The sequence below is a fragment of the Dermacentor variabilis genome, chromosome 1 (assembly GCF_050947875.1).
Source record: "Dermacentor variabilis isolate Ectoservices chromosome 1, ASM5094787v1, whole genome shotgun sequence".
In the NCBI taxonomy this organism is placed as follows: Eukaryota; Metazoa; Arthropoda; class Arachnida; order Ixodida; family Ixodidae; genus Dermacentor; species Dermacentor variabilis.
In genome coordinates, this window is record NC_134568.1 from 92,224,130 (window position 1) to 92,248,275 (window position 24,146).

A 24,146-nucleotide genomic window follows, 5' to 3' on the forward strand; every position below is an offset into this window, starting at 1 on the left:
ACATCCATGTCATCAATCAGGTAATCGAGAAATCTGCTGAGTGCAATCAACCTCTCTATATGGCTTTCATAGATTATGAAGAGGCATTTGATTCAGTAGAAATACCAGCAGTCGTAGAGGCATTACATAATCAAGGAGTACATGAGGCATACGTGAATATCTTCAAAAATATCTACAAAGATTCCACAGACACCTTGATTCTCCACAAGAAAAGTAGGAAGATACCTATAAAGAAAGGGGTCAGGCAAGGAGACGCAATCTCTCCAATGCTATTCACTGCGTGCTTGGAAGAAGTATTCAAGCTATTAAACCGGGAAGGCTTAGGTGTAAGGATCAACGGCAAATATCTCGGCAACCTTAGATTTGCAGATGACATTGTCCTGTTCAGCAACACTGTGGACGACTTACAACAAATGATTGAGGACCTTAACAGAGAGAGTATAAGAGTGGGTTTGGAAGATTAATATGCAGAAGACAAATATAATGATCAATAGCCAGACAAGGGAACAAGAGTTCCGGATTGCCAGTCAGACTCTAGAATCTGTGAAGGCGTATGTATACCTAGGTCAATTACTACTCACAGGGGACACTGGTTATGAGAAGGAAAGTCGCAGAAGAATAAAAATGGGTTGGAGCACATTCAGCAGACATTGTCAGATCCTGACTGGAAGCTTACCATTATCATTAAAGAGAAAGGTGTACAATCAATGCATTCTACCGGTACTGACATGTGGGGCAGAAACTTGGAGACTGACAAAGAAGCTCGAAAAAAAGTTAAGGACCACATGAAGAGCGATGGAACAAAGAATGTTAGACATAACATTAAGATACAGGAAGAGAGCAGTGTGGAACAGAGAGCAAACAGGGATAGCCGATATTCTAATGGACATTAAGAGAAAAAAAAATGGAGCTGGGCAGGTCATGTAATGCGCAGGTTTGATAACCGTTCAACCATTAGGATTACAGAATGGGTACCAAGAGAAGGGAAGCGCAGTAGAGGAAGGTAGAAGACTAGGTGGTGCGATGAAATTAGGAAATTTGAGGGTGCTAGTTAGAATCGGTTGGCGCTGGACAGAGGTAATTGGAGATCGCGGGGAGAGGCTTTCGTCCTACAGTGGACATAAAATAAGCTGATGATGATGATGTTTTTATACTTACTTGAATAGGAAAATATTTCATACTTACGTGCACACTTTAGTGTTTCACTTGGAAAGCTAATTGCCCTTTCAAAACTTCCTAGTGTCATGTTTTCGCAGCACCTATGTTTTGTGTAACTGTTAGGAGTGTTCTAATAGCAATGAAATTTCCGAATTGAATGTGAATATTAGAGAAAAACAACATCTGAATGTAGAATTGTATATAGAATAGTTTCTCATTTCTAAATAATGTGAAATATAAAGTTTTCAAAATGTCCATGGCAAAAAAAAAAAAAATGGAGGGAAAAAGAAAGAAAGCCGAGAGGGTTATTTAGGTATTTATTTGATATATCCATGTAATTAGGTTCATAACTGGATGTGCAGTCAATAAGGAGCTTGTAAACGAGAAGCACCTGCTTTGATTTATCTGGAGCACCGTGATGACAGTAATGAAACAAGGGAATTGAACATAAATTATTGTTTTCATTATAGGAGAGGGTGTAATACTATAGCACCTCGCATTGTTTCAAGGATATGCAATCATATATATATATATATATATATATATATATATATATATATATATATATATATATATATATATATATATATATATATATATATATATATAAGACGTCCTAAAAGTAAGCTTAGGCATTCGTGACTCTTAACTGGAAATTGTTCAGCAGAAGTTGTATGCCCTGTGCATTTGCTCACGAATCGATGCCTTTGTGCAATAATGTTAGCTCTCTTGCAGAAAGATCGATAGAAACAGTCGTCACTCTTATCGGTCTCTCTTTCTCAAGAGTATGCAGTGTTGTTAGCAGTATCGAATATTTAATAATTCCAAATAGTGAATTCATTCTTGAATTAAATATGAATCAAATAGTAAGGACTATTTGATTCGTAGTCAAAATTTCTAATATTCACATGCCTCTAGTAGTTAGCCTGCAATCTAATGCAGAAGAGAAATGCTTGTGAGAGTTTAAGAAAGGTACTGTAAGTTCCTGCTTAGATAAATTCTTAGCATTACTCCTAAGTGCTCTGCATTTGATCTAAGCCAATGACTTTGTGACATGCACAAGTGACAGACTTTCCTCACCTTATAGTATAGTAGAAATTACATTGTGAAAGAATGCTTTAAAAACACAGCTTTATTGAAAAGGTTGATTACTTCTGGGTCCTGAGCAGGAGCGTGTTCGCTTATTTCTTTAATGTCTTTGACTCTAGTTCTCCTACATGCAACCAAGTACTCCATGTGGGTATATACATATATATTTACAGTTCTTTAAGACAATACAGATATTTTATAAAAAGGCTATGAGCATAGCAAACATAGTGTTTTTGCTGAGGAGTTGCTAGGCAAAGCAGACATACTTTCCACAAAAATTTATAAATTCACTTTTTTATTAGAACCTTGAGGTCAGTTCTTTATATGGCAAAATTTGGAGGCAGTCACATTTTGATACCCCCCATTTTTTAAAAACCTTTAAAATCGCACCTCATTCGAGATATTCATAATTGAATTCCAATGCTCAGTCCAGGTAATATGGAAACTTAGCATACTGGGAGCACTGAAAAAGCAGCCCTGCTATAATATGAGATGGAAACACCATGTGATCATAAGCATGATCGAGTTTGAAACTGAAGGTCGCGGCAGACACTGATAAATAGAGGTGTGCGAATATTCGTAACTTTCGAATAATGAATTGAATAGTGTCCTATTTGATTCAGTCTTCGAATAAAATAGTCACTATCTGTAAATGCAAATATTGTTAGAATACTTTTTGGATATTTGAAAATGTCAATTGCGGCCAATTAAACATAAAATTGGAGTAAATGTCTGCTAAATTTTCACCCCCGTGGGCATAGTATAGACGTAAAACATGAGAACTTGCGTAGTGGAGCAAGCTATGTAGCTTACGTAGCCATACTTTACAGGCTACACAGAGTTCACTCGTACTCTCTGAAGAGTCCTGTGCATGTGAAGAAGCTAATTGTTTACCCCTAATGCTCCATTCGTGCTTTTAATAAACAACGCTTTATACGTACTATGTAATGGCAGAAACTTGCTAACTTTAAGAATACTAGCATGTGACCACTGTTTTACATTATTTGTGATAACAGCTGTTCATTATTCAAAAACTATTTGATATTTGATTAGATTTAATTCACATGTGGCACTATTCAATTCGTATTCGATTTAGTCTCAAAAATCACTATTTGCACACACCTACTGATATGGCACATCTGGCAAGCATGTGCTGTGAAGTGCTATATCAATATTTTTCGTGACATGCCATTATTCAGTCTTTGTGATGTGCTTTGTCAACCTGTATAAACCTTGTACCGACAGCATCTGTATGCCATGGAAACTGTGTGTGCAGCAAGACACTGACCATGGATATTACATTGAATATGCCAAATATTTGAGAAGCCAAATAGTATATGTTTGATTTCCGAGTCAAATTGTTTGAGCATTCACTGTTCGATTTATATTTACGTATTCAGGTGTTGGTACACCTGTAGACTTTTTCGCTATTCCTATTTAGGTTTCTCGTCATTGCACTTGTTTCCTTTTTTGTTATCCAGAAGTAATCCTTCCACATGACCTGCTGAAAATCCAACTTTTTTGCTAATAAATGATTGTTTCTAACATTTGTTAGAGTTGATGAGGCACTACGGCCACTTTTGTTACATGAAATATAATGACCTAGTGCTAACGGGCCAAAATACATGCTGACCTGGTCACTTGTCAAGACATTGCATTTGTCACCTGCAGAACCTGGATTTGAATGCAGTGGTCACCATAAAAATCGATATCTTGTTACATTTAAAGTCATTTACATGGTGAGCTGCATTACATCTGGCCAAGTCATATCGCCTTAAATTGTTACAGATGTAGCACTGAGCTGATATATTAATGCCAGACCCTGATGAAGTTATTGCCACTCTGCAGTTGTGGCACATTTTAGCTTTCTGTTATGGTTCAAAGGTACCATTCAAAGGTGACAGGAGAGGATGACTAAAGTGGGAACCATATGAAGCACCGGGGCGTCAGTGTCAGTTGGCACCTGGTTGTGAAAAAAAGCGACTATTGTGGCTGTAGGGAGGAAGAAAAGAAAGGGAGAATCCTGCAGGCCGCTGCAATGGCTGAGACCTGAGCAATGGCCAGAAGGAAGATGCAACCAAAAGGGAACGTAAATTACTAGGATAGAGTGAGGCTTCTGAAATTTTCAGGCTCTCCGCTTTTGTTCACCAACCAGTGGGGAGGCATTTTTGAAGTCTGCATACAACTTGCCTTTGCCTCCCCCACCCTCCCAGGTGAGCGCACTGATATCTGGCAGGTACAGACCTGTGCGCCACTTTCACATCTCCCCGTGCGGAACATGTCAACAGAGAAGAGAGGGTAAAAGAGTTATTGTACAATGTGGCTCAGTTGCAGAAGCTTTTAATCGTGTTTTCCATGATCAGAGGCTAGCTGACGCTGGTGCATACATGTGGGTCCTGTTTCTTGCACATGCAGAGCTACAAGCTTTGGCTATTCGCAGAAAAATTGCTAGGCATAAGTTTCTTTACCAGCTCTATCACAATCGATTCAATTTGGATTCCAGCTTGTACTTGCAGCCGCCCGGTAGACGATCATCTCATACTAACCACCCCTTTGCGGTTATGTTCTAGAAGCCGAGAGTTGACGTCTATAAATATTCATTTCTGCTTAAAACAATTATACAGTGGAATAACCTTGACCGACGCATATTTGATAACGCTTGTTTACTAGAAACTTTTGAAAAAGAGTTGGTACTGTGCTGTATTGATTGAATGTATCCTTCCCACCCTGTGATAGCCTGGAAGGGCTAACAGTATTTGAAATAAATAAATTAATAATACCACCAACACGGTGTGTTCTTAGCAATTTGGTGCCCAATGTTCGGATAGTGTGTATTTTCAGCTATTGTGCAAAACTGACTGAATAATGTATATTGTTAACGTATTGGCTTGCCAGCTTGAAGAGTAGTCGTGCTAAAGTTTTTGTGTAGTATTGACAAGGAGGCTTATACTGCTGCACAGTACTTTTTTCCTATTAGCTTGCTCAACTGGTATCATGTCATAACTTTCACATTTTACTAAATATGTATGTGATATTAGAACTAAACAATTAGGGTGCTGTGTGGTTCATGTCATGGTGTAGTGGTTACATCTACTCTGGCTGTAGAAATCAGCTGATCTGCAGGACACATTGGAAATACAAGTTCTCTTTTGTGTGTCTTGTATGAAAGGTTTAACATAAATAAACTTTTGAAACTTGCATAATGGAATGCATCTTATCTCCCACATTGCCATTGGTTGGGAAAATCTCTGCATACTCTGTTACTAAGCGTAATGGGATGAAATTGATTTATTTGTTGAGTAAAAATTAAACAAGTATCATATATGTAGGCTAGCTGCGCAACACTAGGAGCTGCCACTTAGCCCTCTAAGTGCCGTGCCTGAGCGTGCTCGTTGTGCTGTCAATGCACACCCCCTGGCTGCGACTGAGGTAATTCATAGATGTGAAACATTCATAGACTGCTTGTGCCATCTACTCGGAAGTCGGTTATGCTAAAATTTTATGGTAGGTTTTGTTATTGTATGATAGATGGCACGACAAAGCTTATTGACTGTTGATCTTGCTCTAATTTTTTCAACAATGCAGAAATTGAAGAACCTCTGGAGTCTTTTTTAATGCACTTCAGTTTTGATTATGAGGCATCTTCAAAGGACATTGACAGTGACATTGGCTATATTGCCTGTGGAACACTAGTAATCCTAACCAAAATTATTAAGTAGCATAAGTCCTAATTTTTCTTTGAACTATTAATTTAAAATATTTGTAACTTTCAGCAACATTTCGTCATTAAATAGCAATTGAATTTAAGGTCAGCTAATGTATTACTTAGACTGAAATTCAATTTGTTGCAAACTGGGAAAAGACCCAACACCCAAAGGGTTAAGGTATGCTGATGTACACAGCTTGTTTATAATTTTTAAGTGCATTTTACCAACTTATCCTCATTGCTATGCAACAGTCAAAATGTTTGTGTGCATCTCTGATGGCGTTTTTGATTCCTTGTGCATGGACTGTGCAGAAAACATTGCAGAAGGAGATTGAGGCGAAAGTGAAGGAGTGTGGTCGATCATTGTTCATCTTTGATGAGATCGACAAAATGCCAAATGGGCTTATTGACATCATTAAGCCCTACCTTGATTTTCATGAGAAGCTGGATGAAGTCGACTACAGAAAATCCATCTTCATTTTTCTCAGGTAAGTGTGCCATCTCTGACCTACCCATGCACTAAATAAAGGCTTTCAAAAACTGTGTGCAATTTAGCAAGTAACTATAACTATCACATTTGCAACAGAAACTAAGCTATGTGAATTGAAATATTGTCACAGTGCACTGCCGAAGAAGAGACTGAGGAGAGTGCCAAAGACAGTGATGCGGACTGATTCACATAGACTGCTCACAGTCTTGTATACCTCTGAACCCATTGTAAATAGCCTTTAAATATATTTCATCTCTCTCTTCTGCCTGTAACATCTTGGTGGACGTACGAGCTCTTCTCCATGCAAGATGGAGTAAATGCAGCAGTCTCTCTTTGACTACCTCTGCTATGCCCATTCATGGTGTGAAATGCTTCTGGTACTTCTACTGCTCGCATTTCGTCATCCTGGCACAACCATAATACATGAACACTTTTTTCGGCACCACTGAACCGATGTTGGATAATGGCTTCAGATATATGAATTAGTGAACTTGTACAACCCCTCGGACCTTACTGTTGTGCTGGCGAACATGATCTTATACAAGGGCGAATCAGAAAGTCTTTGCCCCTATTTTTTATTATCCAAAATAAGGTACGAACAAGTAATTACAAATATACGTCCTGTTCTATATACCTTATACTATTTTTCCACATAGTTCCCACACTGGTTCAGACATTTGTCCCATCGCAGCACTAAATTTGAGATACCCCTATTGTCAGTGAGCAACGCACGCGGCCTCCCTGAACGCTCATTATCATGCAAGTCTTCACGGCCTTTTGCGAAGTCGCAACACCACCACCTCACGCTTCTCAAAGCGGGATACTTTCCCCCATACATGTGCTGCATTTCCCTGTTGATTTCAATCAGCGTTCGTCTCTTGCTCCATAGAAAACAAACCACACTTTGTTGCTCGTATGCCGTGGACGTGTGAAGCACAGCCGCCATCTTCAACTGACACGCAGCGGCATGCCGCAGAGCTACCGGCACCGCTGGTAATGGATATGTTGACTTCGCATTTACAGTCGTATTTTGGCTAAAAAATATAAGGGCAAGGACTTTTTGATTCGCCCTCATACGTCGAGGGCACAACCCAGGTCTGGTTTGATACCCACGAGGAAGAACTCCCCAGCTGGACCCTGTGTAAACAAAAGCTTCAAGAGTTGTTTGGCCACCAGTGTGCAGCACAATAAGACCTTGCATCCTGCATTCAGACTGCAGAGAGCTCTGCCTGACATACATCCAGGATGTGCTTGCTGTTTGCTGCAAAGTTGATAAAAAGGTCCCAAGGGAATAGTGTACAATGCATTTAACCACCTTGTGTTTAAGAATTCTCCAACAGTACAGGGCATAATTTCTGAACACCATCACTTCGAAGAAGCAAAGAGCCATTGCATCACTCACCACTTTTTCTCACCTTCCCCACATGGCTGCTACCTGTGAAGACCTCCATCTCCCTCACATTCCCAATGTGTCAGTGTTGTGTGCGTCATTGACCACTAGGATGACACTGCCGCTCCAGTTCCTCCCCAGTTTCATGACCCAGATGATGTCTATGCAATGTTTCCTCTAACCCGGACCATTGCCTATCAAGAATTGGCCAATGTCAAACTCATCTCACTTTGCTTCATCAGCAGACCTGATTAACACTTGCTTGGTGTGCAAGTTCAAACCTGAAGCCTGCACACTCATCCTTGGTATCACTAGCCAACAGAATGGTGCACTCCCACTGACAGGCCTATCGGCTTCACTTGTGGACACATCAGATGCATTTCCCACTATTACTGCAGTCTTGGAATTCACAGCCTTGGCTCAGCTTTCTAACCACTCATTGCTTGTCATGGAGTTGCCACACTCTTGTGCAATGGAAAACAAGAAACACTGTTGTGACATCTCCGCCCAGTCAATCCAGTTGCTCATCTTTGCTGCACCAGCACGTTACCTGCTCGCCCCTATCTTGTTGCTCCCTGTCTCCCACCTACTCCCGGTACTGTCCTTCAAAAAATTAATGTGCACAAAAAATTAATGTGCACAGCTCGTAGAGGTGATGTTGCCATGATAACTTGCCCTGAAATTCCTCTGTTGACCCTTCCTACACATTATGACCTCATTAATGTGGCAGTAGGCGGTACACCCATAACTGTCCTGTTTAACACCGGTGCACATATACTATTGGCCATGAACTCTAATATTTGTGCGAGACTGAAGAATATCCCAATTTCTATCTTGCTACCTGTGATCTTTTTCATGGACGGCGGAACTGCAAGTGTTATTAGAATGCCTGTAACTTGTGCTACTGTTGCCAGACACATACTTCTGTTTTATGTCCTGGACCCCTGCCCTCACAGTGTCATCTTAGGCCTTTATTTTTTATCAGCACATTCATCTCTTATTGATAGTTTGTGGGGGTTGTGCAATACTTCCTGCCATGTAATGTGACCCTCTTAAACCTATGCCAAGTCAGCTGTCTTCAACTGATTTTGTTCACCTGCCTCACCTCCCCATGACTTATATTGCCAGTTCACCTGATCCATCAGTTGTGGATGGCAACTATACATTGTGTCTTGTGAAGTTTCAAACATGCCCTTGGGACAAGGGAATGACAACACATTAGTGCAAACAATCACGAGGGCATTTGTTGCACCTTTCATACAGCTATGCCAGCTATCCGAATTACTACCAATAGAAACATACCAATGGACCCTGACAAATCAAGGAAGTCTGGCTCACAACGACAGGATATCGAGTGAATATATTCACCCCCATGCTGGACAGAAATGCCTAATCATTTGCATGTATGGTCACGCGAACGGTGGTGCGTTAGAACAATCGTGTTTGTCCATCCCTGTGTCCCAGTCCAAAGCCTTTCTCGGGACGGGCCTGTGAAACATGCCGGCCGGCATGCGAGAAGACCGCGCGCGCCACCGAACCCCAAGACAAAGAAAGATGCTACTACATTTAGCACCCAAGTAACCCTGCCGTTAGGTGGTGTTAGCAGCACAACACTCATGCTGTCTCTCGTACTATTGTGCAACTACACTGACAGCTACGTGGTGAAGCTGGATTACAGGAGATGTGAGAGCCACACAGGAAAAACAACATAAGGGAGCACAAGAGAGTTGAGTGTCCCCACAGTCTCCGAAGACTTGTGCACAATGTTGCCTCCCTACATGTTGTTAATCAAATAAAATGCAACCGGTCTTTTATGGAGAATTTTGGAGTATGCCTTTGCTCCTCCGGGGTATATCCCTTGTAATCCGCACCCCAGCTGATGACTACCAAACTTCCAACTTTACTGGTGACACCATCACCTGCCACTCTTGATTCGTTCCCTACAACTCCAATGTCAGATACCTTGATGGCAGTTATCACTGATGACCCTCTGCTCAAGCATATGGGCACATTCTGTTGCCTTCTTGCACCATACTGAGTAACCACGCTCTTGGTCAAACATCTGTTATGAACCATTGAATACACACCAGCTATGCCAGCCTGATACACTGACAACTCTATGGCATCTTCACTACTCAGCACCAAGTCATACGAAGGGATGTAGAAAGATGCTTGCTCAAAACATCATTTAACCTTGCTGTAGCCCTCGGGGTTCCCCCATCGTGCTAATCAGTATGACAGATAACTGCAGGTGCTGTTTGCACTATCGGCATCTTACAAAAAATCCAAAAATGATTACACACTGCCACATATAGATGCCCTGGATTTTCCTTCATAGTGCAAAATATTTTTCTTCAATAGACCTTTACTCTGCGTACCAGCAGATTGCAGTTAAACTGTAAAAAAACTGCCTTTGTCACACCTGAAGGCTACTACCCAAAGTGAGGCCCTTTAGATTATGCAATGCCTTGGCTTTGAATGCATGATAGATGCTCTGCTTCATAGTTTCAAGTAATTGATCTGCCTGTGCTTACTTGATGCTGTCATTGTCATTGTCATTTTGTTGACATCTGCCATGTACTATGACATTGAATATGAGCTGCAACATGCGAGCCGTTGCCACAGCTACACTCTCAAGAAAAGAAGTGGAGAGGGTGTTGCCATTCCAGAAATGTGCATACCCCCATGCTTTATGCTGGGTGCTTTCTTTGCAAAATGATAATACAATGGCCCACAGAGCAGCCCATAAGTTCGTAGCCCTTAGCACAGCGTGCTTCGTCATGGCATATGCTGCCATAGCTGTGTAACTTTTCTTGTTGTTCGTTTTGTTGTATTTCTATTTTGTTTTTCCTATTTAATTCGCAATGGAGCAACAGCTGATTGGTGGACCTGTGTATTATCGCTCTACGAAGAAAGCACACTACTGAAAGCAGGGGGTATGCACAATGCTCAAATGGTCACACTCCCTACACTTTTTTTTTATTAGCGTCGCTGCAGCCATGGCTCTCACATTGCAGCTCATATTGAACGCGATCGTACCTCAAGTATCTTTTGACAGTTTCTTGTTCTCTGCCAAGCAGGACTACAGCTCAATTTGTCACAATGTCACTTCACTTGCCAGCAACCTACCACGCTTGGATGCCTCGTCAGTTCTTTTTGGTGTATATCCCTATCCCAAAACATTTCACAGGGTCAAGAACTTTCTCACTATGAACCAGTCCAGCGATGTCCAAAACATTGTGGGCATCTGCTTGTATTTTCGCTGGTTCATACGCAGGTTCATCATTTTTGCCCCATATTCACTGCCACTGGTACATAAAACCGAGTATTATTCAGAAGACATTTAGTTAGCTGATGCATAATGTCATGACTAGAGCTCCCAGCCTTTTATTGAAAGGCTACTCCCAGTGATATATCGACTGTTTAGTCAACAGGACTTTGAAGACTGTGACTAGAATGTGCAGGCATTTAAACGTGGTGGTGACATCTGTGATGTGCCCCGTGCAATGACCTCCTAGAGCCACTACAGAGAAGAATGATGCATGCATGATTGAAACTGTAGTCACATATCTACTAACACATTGGCAATGGCATTGTATTGAGTGTGACCTGTCATTTGTAGACTTTGCAAAGCTTGCCCTAGAGGCACATATATCCATACACCTTCTGGAACTACAAAGTATTCTTGCCTGTAGTCCTACAACAATACTTCAGAATTGTGTTCCTGTGTCTTATGCATCTCTCAGGCCACCAGTTTTAAGACCAATGGTTTAACTACACAAACAAGCGTCTTCACTGCAGAGGTATATGCAATACCGTGCGCTATGAATTATGCCAGCAAACAATACCTACGAACTCATCAAACTCCTTAAGTATTTTCATAGCCCTAAAATAGTATTGAAAATATAAAAGCCTTGTATTTATAGATCTTTACTTATCACTCTGTACTGCTTATATGCACAACCAACAGATAGTATGCTGTGTGTCTGACCGTAGAAGGATAGAGGCAATGTACTACAGTTAAACCTCAGTATTATGAAGTCACTAAAATTGGCAGTTTGTTTCATTATGTAAATTTGTTAGACTAAAATTCACTCTTTTGTGCAAATAAGTACAGCAGAAATTGGATTTTTATTTCTATCATTCATTTCATGGTCCTTTAAAGGGCCCCTCACCAGGCCAAATAGCAAATTTTGTTTATACATTAGAAGTTATGTGCCCTCTTCAAAGCATTCTAACGCAAAAATTTTTCAAATTGGTTCCTTAAAGGGCTCCTGAAACGGTTCGGACAAATTTTATAGACGCGTAGAGTGCAGCTTAAATAGAACATTCGCACCACAATTTAAGTGAAGCGTTACGTATTAATAGAGCTACGAGCGATTGCAAGTTACCCTCCTCCCTAGCCATGCTTTTCCTCCTCAACTCGTTCGCTGAGCGATCGGGGCTAAGTTCTGCCTTCACTGGTTCTGCGTCACGATGCGACCTCACATCGTACACCTCCGGTTGTTTTGGAGCCCGCCCCCGCCAAACCTCTCCGCTGGCTGCTTGGCCGTCGACCCCAAGCGAGAGCTATCGAAGCAGCGTGCATTGCGAGCATTCTGTCGCAGCGCCAAACGTGTCTGGTATTCCGGTAACCATACACTAGGTGAACGTTTCGACGGAATGGTGGAGGCATAAATTCAAGCTGATGAAGGAACTTCAGCGTAGACGTACGTAAGCTACCTAATCGGTCTCCACAGTCCAGCCACCCATTGGCACAGCGCTTAACCAGCCAAAGAAGGAGCTAATATTGCTCTAACCAAGTGTAAAACATTTTAAACATTAACAAAAACAACGTGTTGATGATTACACTCCTGCGAAAAATTTGCACCAGCAGCAAAGAAGAATACATTTTCTTACTGCTATTGTGTCAGGTTGAGCTCTATGCCACCAGGTGGCTGCACCGTGCAGACCATTCACATGTGCGCTTCTGTTCATCCCATGAAACGACACGCAAGGGGACACGGCCAGGCCCTGTCCCCTTGTGCTTGCGTTTACCCTAATACCGGACTCTCGAAACGGCCGCAATCGCGCAAATCCTAGCGCCGATCGGATAGTGGCAGTCCGATGCGCTGCAGCCAGTCCGCTCGTGTACTGGCTTGCAGAGGGACACGATGTCGCAGCTTGACATGTTGCCAGTTGCTACGTTTGCTGTCCACAACGCAACAAAGTCGAATCATAGCGCTCGTGGAAACACAGACCGACACTGACAGCGGAGCTCTCGTCAAAGACGGAGCATGTTGTAACACAAGCAGACGACACTTGCTGTGTGCCGGAAGTGCTTAAGTGTACTGAAAAATTGTTCTTGTGCATTCCCTTTATGTTACTTTCTTTTTATAAAAACAAATTAACTAACATTTCAACTATTACAAACATCATTTGTTTCCATAAAGTTGGAAAAAGTATCAATCACGCGCCCTGATCAGCCAATCGGATAGCTCGCCCCACCGACGTCATATGGATGATTTTCGTCATATGGGTAGGGGCGCCTTAAAATGCCGCCGCGCAGTGTGCTGCGATCGGCAGCGATGTGCATTTTTAAAACCTTATAATAAATTACACGCTTTATGCAGAGCACTTAGATGCGTCAATTAATGATCAGAAGGACCTACTCTAACGACACAGTACGTTTGTAGAAAATCGTCAAAATCGTTTCAGGGTCCCTTTAATAGCTGAGATAGAAATATTTCAGTGCCACGAACCCATGATTTCAGGAGGCGAGCATAACTGCCAACAATGACACTCTCTCCACTTACCCCGTCTAGCCTCCCCAAGCGGAATTCCTTCCCTGCATTCTCCCATACCAGAGCTGGATGATTGCGCGACGCATATGTCACGGGCCCTGCCTTCTTTTTTCTCGTGCGAGCTGTTGCGTTTGTCTTGTTTCGTGCAGCGCACACTTTTGCACGCTGTGCATGAGAACACCTGACTAGTGGTATAAGTCAGTGCTACGCAAACATTGAGGCAGATGCAAGCAGATCGCAGAGCATGATTGTGCGCTGGAACATCGTAAAAACTGACATAAATTGGCTCTCAGTAACGCAACTGCATGACATAGGAACAAGCAGGTGAAACGGAAGTACATCTCTCTTGCTGCAGTACAAAGTAAAACAAAAACATGCAGACATTCAGTTTGTGTGTTTTATTATTTCTCTAAACTTTAATTTGTCTACTGAAGCAACAGATTACACAAATAACAGATGTTGCATTGAGTAATTCTCGAAGTGCCATGGGTCACTATAAGCGATGTCACAGCATATACAGTCGCTGACTGATTTTTTGGACTCCAAAAATTCGGACATGTTCAATTTAATCGGTCTGCTTCGCTGCACCACCATTCTCCCCATAGACCATAATGTATGACAACTGCCGAAAGTTCGGAACCTCTCGTCTGATTTTTCGGACACTCCTTGAGCCAACTCGATCGAAAGCACCATGCACCGACTCTGACCGGTGCATGGTTCAACTTGCTGAACGCCATTTTTGTTTTGAACGGAGCCTCCTTGCTGCCCCACGAGGTGGCGCTACTGCAAATCCCCGCTCATCATCATCATTTGTGCCCGGTTCATGGCTACAGCAGTTCCGGTCTCAGCTTAGTAAGCCATGTCAAGACAATCCAGCAGCTGATTTGTTTGTTTCTTCGTGCACGACGCTGCGAGTAGGCCACGTTTTTCGTTTGTGCGACTGGTATCGGCGTGACGGCGTGGTGATGTTTGTTTTGTGTGCTGTGTCGAGGTTGCGGTGATGCAACGTGGCATACGGAAACATAGTGTCAACTGTCTAATGGCACCGACAGTGCCCGCGCAGACTGCGCTGGGGAATGCCGGCAAGCGGGTGCCGGGAGCCTAGGATTTGTCGCCTTCCGATGTGCACCCTACTGACGCCGAAAGTGTTCTGCCCAGACCTGTGCAGTGGTTCCGGACACCGTCTCATTTGACAGTTTCACAGGTGCTCACGCTGCTGTACTGACATGCGCTGAACTTGATGACAGCGAGATCATTCGTCAGGTTTCTGCTGCACCGCCGGACGATGACTCCGAGTCGGAAGATGACGCACCAGGTGCTACGCTGCCGTCGCATGCGGAGCGTGCACAAGCAGTGACTGCTTTCAGCCGCCTATAGTGACCGTACGACCCTCTCCAAGATTCAGGCTTATCTGATTGCACGTAAACGGAACAGCGTGCAACGGCGCATTCACGATTTCTTCAAGCCTACTGCCTAGCCCGAATAAGTGCGTGGAAATAAAGGATTTCTTTTTTTTTTTCTTGATCTGCTTTTTCGGACACTTGTTTATTCGGACATTTCCGCAATCCCCATGAGGTCCGAATAAACGGTCGGCAACTGTACATGTATGTAGGCGCACTTGCTGATGTACGTGATCCCCCCGTGTGGAGCGTGGCGCCCACAAGGAGAAAGGCAATTGGTATTTAGTTTGAAGTTTGAGCTCTTCTTGTGGTGCATAGCGATGTAATTCTGAGCAGACGTGATTGTGAGTGCGCATTTTATGCACTGCACTGTCAGCTCAAAATGGCCCGACCTGGTGAGGGGCCCTTTAAGCTTCTTCGTTAGCCTCCGAGTTTCCACCCTTAGGCTAGTATCGGTAGAATGCAATGATTATCCACTCTTCTTTTCAGCAGTGGTGAATCCAGGAGGGGGGGGTGCGATCGCCCCCCCCCCCTGGATTCACTACTCTGGATCCACCCCAAAGCCGCTAACTAATCCACCCCCACCCCCCCTCGACAGCCGACTCTTCTGCACGTGAAATTTCTTAGGCCACTTCGGCGACCATCGCTGTCCATGGCAAGCAAAGCACCCCTCACTTCTACTTTTCTTGTTAGGTGCGAAACTGGCTTACGCAACCGCTGCTTTGGTGGAAGCAAGCTAATCGCTTCCTCTCCACCCCCAATTTCACCTTCTTCAAAGAATAGAAGGTTGTTTAACTAAGCGAGGCTATCAGCGTGGCAGCAAGGAGATAGCCTTCATACTCGGAGACACATGCTCCCTTGCTCCGCACTGCTATGCTAGGAGTCCTTACTGTTATGAGTCACCTTTTAGTGTGAATAGATCTGAAAACCATTCAGTATCGTTCAAACTTGTGCCATTCATAGCACGGTTTATTTTAAGTGCTTTATTAAGTGCTTTACTCATGTTCCAAATGAGGGCAGCACAAGTCACCTTCAATGGCTGATATAAAACAAATTGGTGTCAACAGACTCGCACAGCGACCGCGCCGTAAGTTTTCAAATTTTTGCAATTAATATTTCTTGTATATGGAATACAGCATGTAAAATTTATGACAATATTCTTTGTGAATCACTTAACAAAGTTTTAATGCACTGAATGCCAAAATTCACATTTATCAGTCGTGTTGAAAGCATGTCCACGTTTGTGGGCAGAAGTTCTGAAAGTAGAGCACTCGGTGCCCCGTTTGTGAAAATAAGTTGTGGGTGTGGAGATTTGGTATCTATTTTTCCATGTTTTGCAGCACCTTATCTCACAGATTTTGTTTTAACCTCCTTAGATGGGTTAGTGCTTGATTTTTTTATATACACTGGGAAAGGTACATACAGTCCTCTCTGATGACATGAAAGCCTGTGGCATAGGCAGAGCAGTGTTAATACAGCTTGTAGAGACAACTGCGCGGTAGTCACATATTTTCACGAATCAGTATTTTACTGTATTGATTTTTGATTGCTTCAAGAGAAAAAGTTTACGTCTGGAAGAGTAAATCCAAACTGCACTGAGGGAGCTGCTGTAAACAATCCCAATGACAGCAAAGTAAGCCATGGAGAATCGACCTTCCTCATGTGTGAGAAAAGAAATGTGTGCCTGGACAAATGGAAGGATAACAAAGGCGTCCATTCCTTTTCCAGTGCTGATCGAAGGATGAAACGAAAAAAAATCAGTACCGCACCTGGGAAGTGTATTGAAATATAAACAATTGATGAGGGGAGCAGACCTCATCAACAGGTATATTTTATATGCTAGGACGAAGGTCAAATCTAGGAAATGTGCCATTAGGATGCTCACACATTTTCTTAGCATTGCTGTCTGCAATGCATGGGTAGAATGATGTCGTGACACAACAGCTTTGCATCTAAACAAAAAGAGGTACCGTCTTCTCCTGTCTTTCAAGCAGGATGTAGCTGAAACATTAACCAGATCTAACCAAAATCGAACTGGTGCCAGAGAATAAAGGTGCGAAAGTAGACCAGCAGCTCCAGAGACCAGACCTGACAGCGACATGAGAAAATGATTTTGACCATTTGTCAGAATTTCATAAAATTGAAAATGCACTGTGCAATGTGCAAAGATTGCAAAGCAAAGTTGAGAGTTTGGTGCATGAAATGCAATGTTTTCTTGTGCCTGCAAGGGTAAAATTATTTCTTTTATTTTTACCACACTACCAACTAATGTTCGTGGACACTCATATGTACCATTTGAAAATGAAAATTTTTGCACAACTTTTTTTTTCAGTACTTCTGGAAACATTTAAAATGAAATGTTGAAAATGTTCCTCTTGCCTACATTTTTTTCAGTGGCGAAGAGGTTAAGTGCAATTTGTACCTCCCTTTTCTGTTTCTGTACAGTTTTTAGTTTTTAGTGCTATTATAAGGTTTGACCATGCCTACCGGTGTCAATTTGTTTATAAACTGGTCACATTGTTGTCTGCAAGATGTTTTTCATGAAAAAGGCACTGAGAGATGCAACTGAGAACAAATCATGACCATTTGGTTACAGACGTGTGATTAGTTGCGCAATCCCCCCCCCCCCCCCCCAACGTAGGCACCTGGATCTGCCTCTGCTTTTCAGGGATAATGTTAAGCCATCAGTCATGACTTCGGAGTATGTCCCATATGTGCTTCCCTTCTTCTTTTCTTCTCAAAATTTCTTTCTAATAATTTGGGTCCCCTGTGACTACGAAAGGCAGCTTATGAATGCTTGTTTCCTTGCCGTGCTATTAAACATTGTTTTAGATTTCTCAATAGCAAACCTGCCCTTAGTCGTTTTGCCAGTGCAGGCGTCCAATTATTTTTTTTTAAGTAACCCCTGGTGTTCCTAAATGTGTACAGCTAATTTTAAACTTATAATGCTTCATTAGAAAAGTGCAGCTACCTATACTCTATCTCACAAGTAACTTGCAGCACTGCCGAAGGTACAAGGTGTACACAGGCACCCTTATGCAGAAGAATAGATGGTGTCCAAATCCAAGTCTCATAGGGTGGCACTCTCTGTATTTTAAATGTAGATCTTAATGGCTATGCTTTTGCTTGCTGATGCGGTGGAAGCAATTTTGGAAGCAGGAAATACATCATAGACATTGGTTTTCTGACACCATCATAGGCTGTGTGGTGTTGATTACTGATGTGTGTGTTGTCGCATGCCTTTTATGATTTTCAGTAACACTGCTGGGGATGTAATTGCACGTGCCACACTGGATGCCTGGAAGGATGGTATAGATCGCAGCAAGGTCAGGCTGAATGACATGGAAAAAGTTATTGAGCTGGGGAGCTTCAACGAAAAAGGTGAGGCTGGCTGACATTGGCGAAAGCCAGATGGCAATTCTAAATGGAAATCCCAGCTGCCGTGGCAGTATTTTGATGGGGGCGAAATGCAAAAAATACCCATTTTCCGTGCATTGGGTGCACGGTAAAGAACCTCAGATGATCAAAATTAATCTGGAGTCCCCCACTACGGCGTGCCTCATAATCGTATCGTGGTTTTGGCATGCAAAACCCGAGAATTAAATTTAATTCTAAATGGAATTTTGGATCTCTGCACCAGCTGATGCATTGGTTCACCATGACTGATTGTGATATTGCTCATTTCATTCCTGACCATGATGTATAGGTGCACCAGTGCAAATAAAAGAGCTCCAGGTGGCTGAGACCACTTTGTACTCCCCATCTGGCTACACAGTCTGCATGTAGCACTTGTTTGTTAGGTTGCACTAGTTGTGCTTCTGGCATCCATGTTTCTACGGATGAGCTGATAACTCTTTTATTCATTCGTTCATTCCACCTTAAATGCCTGTGAGCATTACTTAAGAGGGGACAAAGGGGGGAGGGTATAAATATGTCAAAATACAGTTGTAACTCTGGCAGAAAAGCAATTAGTGTAAATACACTTTGGAACTTCACAGGTAACTAAGCAGTATGTTAAACACACAAGAGAAAAAATAATAATATAAAAATGGAAAGAAAAGAAAGTATCGACACTGTGGCAAAGGTGTTTTCATGTTAGTAAGAACAGAAGGTATGCTGCTGTGGGCTATTGTGAGTTTCAAGTGAAGATCTTGGCTAGAATTGTTTGACTGCATTCAATTCGAATTGCTTTCAGTAGAAGTCGGCATATGTAAGCAGAATAGAGCTGAACAGAAAACACAATGCTACTTAACCGTATGCTCAAGGTTTAGGAGTTTTATAAGATTCTTCTGAAATCAGGTGATTGATGAAGGGAGCTTTTTACTACTTCACCTTCTTTTCTGTTTGGTTTATTTTTACTTGGTTGAACAGTGAAGTGCTTTATAGATTTTCTGTCTTCAGTTTGGCCTAAGCTGGCTACACCAGCTCTCCATAGGTCATTGCCAATTCTTGCCTTTGTGCAGTCTTCTAGCATGCTTCTACACAAACTTTTTTATACGAGTTCTGGAGTCAAGTGTATTGTCATAGGCACAAGCTGCAACAGTAATACAGTAGGTCCATAATATTGAACATCTTCGCTCTTAGAACGAATTATTTTCTGTTCGTTCTTTTTTTTTTTTCATTTTGTCATCGATAATCTGATCTGTGCAGGAGGCCTCTATCGTGCTGACATTGTGCAGAAGAACTTGATTGATGTGTTTGTGCCATTCCTGCCACTTGAAAGGAAACAAATCATGGCCTGCATCCGAGATGAGTTCAAGCGCCGCAGCCGCACAGCCAGTGACAAACTTGTAGAAGACATTGCCAATGAACTTGACTACATACCAGCAGAATATTCTCTATACTCTTCTACAGGGTGCAAGAAAATTCACCAAAAAGTGGCTCAGCACTTGGGCTTCTCTGAAAAGATATGAGTTGGAACTTCTCATTTCTTGGCCTTTTATCCAGTATTCAGGAATTGCACTTGCTTTCTGTGCGCAATATCAAAGTAGTCGGACATGTAGGCTTTTTTTTTTCTGTCAGCACAAGCTATGCTTTTGACTCCTGAGTGAGTGCATAGCGTCTGCACCGCATGACGTTATTGCTGACTTCAGTTTATGATGTCTCCACCTGCACAATGCCTACATTTGAAGGTAGCCACCAGTCACATGGATGACAGAGACTTCGTGTGTAAGGTCCACTGCAGGCATGGTGTGTGCTGCTCAGATCTCACCGCTGGTTCCACGAACTTCAGCCACTACATAAATATGAGTTGTTCACCCTCGGGCTTCTGTACACATGCTCTAATTTAGCACAAATGCTAGCTGGAGCCACAGCTCATGCATCAAGTTCTGTGTTCATGCTAAGCAGAAGCACTCTTGTCTTTGGGCCAGTATTTGGCTTCATGAAAGCATATATTTTGTGCAAGTGCAATTTCTCAATACTGGTGTCACAGGCCTGAAATATCCATGTGAGACCAGTGCATTAGTTCAAGCCTGGTGCTTGTGATTGCCCATCTAGGTATGCTGTTAATGTCAAACATGCATCCTCGTAATTTCAGTAAAAAAAATATCAATAATCTGCAAGGCAGGCCATTACTCCGAGTACTTCATTTTTGGTTGTCATCATGTCTGTTGTTGCTTTTTAAGATCCAATTATCTGGGCAAATTATAAACATGATGGAGATGCAGGATGAGTTGTAGGATTATGAATATGAAGGAAGATTGTGAATATAAAGGAGCAGCATGTTGATATAAAGAAGGCAAGAAAAATAAATCCACGACTTCCATATCACTGTGTTTGCTATTGTTTCCGAGGGTGGTGAATGAGAAGCAGCTGATTGCACGTGCATAAGTAGAAACAGAAAGGAGGAATTGAAAAATATGTTAGTGCCATTAGCTTTCTTACCTTTATGATGTTGTATGACTTCTGCAAGTGTGTTCTGCAGGAGTTATGATCTTTTCTGTTCTTATCTTATTGTGCAAGACATGCTCTCAATGTTGACGAGCTTGTCATCAGCCGCCATAATATACATGTGCTTATCACAATGACACTTTTGAAAAAGGGCCTGTTAAGTTCTTATTAAAGTACTCACTTCACTTAATTCAGAAGTAGACTTATGTATGTCACATAAGCTTGACATTATGGCTGATGTTGTCAAGATGTTATTGTAACTTGTCATGCCAAATTGATTTCGAGGTGTATCTTACTTCAGTGTTTGTGCTCATGATTTGCAATTTTTTTTATTGAGGCACTTTAACATATTAGCGCTAGAAGCATAAAAAAATAAGCAAAGAATGAAATATAAAGAGAAACATATATGCTTGTTCCACTGCAGGCATCTACAATAGAATCTTGAAAATACATATTTCTCAGGGTATGGAAAGCATATTAGGTTCAAATAGTCTTAACGAAACTGAATTGGAACACTCAGATGGCATACTCACTTCTAACCTTTGCTTTACTCACAACCATAAATTTACATTAAATTTTTCTGGGGCTCCTTTTACTGGAGGTAACTCACTGGACACCTATAATGTGATAGTAGCCACACATGGTGTTGGGAGCTTGTGATGTAGTGCACAAGAGAGTGTGCATTGTCAATGTTAAACATTGACAATTAAGTCACTGTTTTAACACCGTTGCTACTGTTTGAATGTCCTGATTCATGCATGAATTTAACCTCCAGTTGCTGTGGGAGGAGCTATTTGTATGTGCAGCACTCTCAGTGTCCTGAAATCTGCTTGAGATGCGTGCACTTGCCAAACCGTTGCTGTGTCAGATAAAGCATGGTGTGAATGAGTGAAGCAAGAGGTTGATGCAGCCAGTTTCACATTGGAATGTTGTTAGCAGAAGAATATGCTGTGACTGACAAGCAGTTTCATATTACTGGAAGACGTTCAACCTTTAGCATCAACTAGGGCTCATGCAACAGTGAACCTACCATATTGTGCTGGCAGTGATTCTGATACTTGAATTATTTTATTATTTTTTTCATGTGGTTCTTATGTGCATATTTTTTCAGACATTGAAGTATAAGCCTGAGAATTATGCTAATGTGGTACCCAATGGGCCCACTTGAGGCTTGCCTTAGAGAACATTGATGCTATCCTGGAGCCTTTTATATTACTCAAAGTTTTGTGAATCGTTAGGACATTAAAACATGTTCAGATCAATCAATGTTATGTCAGTGGGGGTTTCACCCCATGGCCTGCAACAGAGTGCTGCTATTTGCCTAGCATTCTGTTGTTTGGCAGGGCCTTCTGCACAGGCAGACTGTGCAGCTAAGGAAACAAATATAGGCTCGGTGAAACTGCAGTTTATACTGTTAAGTACCAAGTTTAGCATGCAACATTTGCTTCAGTCTTCCAATTTCCAACTTCGCATCTAAATGTAACTTCAAAAAAGGTACATTTTTCTTAAAACGTCCTGTCTCTAGTCATGCGAGACCCCGCCTGCCTTAACAAGTGTGTGCTGAATATAACTATTTGAAAACGTCTATTGTCATGTATAGGCTGCAAAATGAGTACTCCTTACATCTTAGCCACTTCTGATTTTTTTAAACATGTAAGAACTGATTTCAAAGTGTGGTTTCTCTTACAGCAACATGTTAATGTGTATAGAAGTCAGTGTTTCTGTTTTTAGGAATGTTTTCGAAGGTATTGTGTGTGTCTTTTTGTGAATACCTTGTTTTGTAAAAGATATAAACCAGCACTCTGTGTAAGCTTTTCTTTTTTTTTATGTTTTGAACTGTACAGTATGCTTTTGTAACATGCAGGTTAGTGGTGTTTTACTAAATTTATAATTGCATCATTTGTGTGCAATAAGATTTTTGTATATTAGATCTACGTTGAAATAAAATCTGGAATGTTGACAGTTGAATGGAGGTCACTGTTTTACAGGAAATTTTTTCATCACTGGTTACTGCACAGACACATTTCAAAATGACATGTGTGATGAGTATGCTGATCAATAATTGCTGCAAAACTTTCAACATTTGAAGAGAAGTGATGTGCCAATTGTGCCATCCTGTTCCAAACTACCTGGGCTCTGTTAGCCTGCTCCAAAGCATGAATTTTGAAATAACACAACTAATGCTTCTGCTATGTTCAATAGGCGCAATAGCGCCCCTCGACGTGGCCAGAGACAGGAGAATAGTGCTCGCTTCCGAGCCAGATAAACAATACTGTCCTACATATGACAATGAGGAGCGCTCAGGTATAGCTTTCCACTTCTTTATAGTATAAATTAATCACAACTTAGTACTTATTTCCGATCGATAGATCTTTCCCAGATTCGGTGTATAACTTGTTCTTTAATCACTTCCAACACGGTTGTCCCCATGCCTGAGGTACACGTCACGTCTGTAATTGATCAGTTGACAGGCACTTTTTCGCCAGCTAATAATTTGCGCAGAATTTTTTATTCGCTACAGAAGGGATTTCTGCAACTCGGGGCCATGTGCAGCACGCTGTTCAGGTGCACATTGCATCAGCTGAAAAAAAGGCTTCTACGGTGCCTGTTGCAGCAGGCGAAACTAGGCTGCTAGCTGTGTTCCTTTAGTGTGCGTGGACAGTGGTTCTCGGGTGAGTGCAGAAATCCTGTTTTCTTTATCTCTTTCTTTTTTTACAGTGAAGCTGTCTATGGCTGGAATCTGGAAAAAGATGTGTCCGAGATGTTGAGAAAAACATCACCATGTGAACAGGCACTGGTGATAGTGCAGAAGAGGTCCAAACTCAATGGCGCATACCCCTGTGGGCTTGGGCACTTGTAATGCACCCTTAAAAAAAGATGAAAAATTTTTAAAATATAAATATTAATAATCAAATAATAAATAATGATAATTAAATAAAGACAAAACAAACAACGAACTTATGATGTTGACAAAAACAATGCATCGGAGCAAACGCTAGCCTGTGACTAAGCCTATCTGAACGTCGGTGCATATGTATAAAGTAAGAAAAAGTAGTAAAGAAAAATTTTGGAAATAAAAAAATACGAAACAAACAGCGAAGTTATGTGTTAGTGCCTTTATTAACCAATGTAGCATAACCACCATATAGAACCTAATATAGCTATTGAGCAATACAGCTTTGCTGGTCTTCCATCTTCACATAATAAAAGGCTCCGATTTTTTTTTCTCTTGTTTTAC

At 41.7% G+C, this 24,146-nt stretch overlaps 1 protein-coding gene across 1 annotated transcript in view; it reads left to right on the forward strand.

Annotated features, from left to right (window-relative positions):
- LOC142580595 (torsin-1A-like) overlaps positions 1-22,880 on the forward strand; it is a 33,558-nt gene extending 10,678 nt beyond the window's left edge. The window contains exons 3-5 of the mRNA XM_075691159.1: positions 6,266-6,441; positions 18,273-18,397; positions 19,667-22,880. Of these exons, the coding sequence (XP_075547274.1) occupies positions 6,266-6,441; positions 18,273-18,397; positions 19,667-19,929 (564 nt within the window). The 3' untranslated portion in view covers positions 19,930-22,880. The remainder of the gene's footprint in view (positions 1-6,265; positions 6,442-18,272; positions 18,398-19,666) is intronic.
- The last annotated feature ends 1,266 nt before the right edge of the window (positions 22,881-24,146 follow it).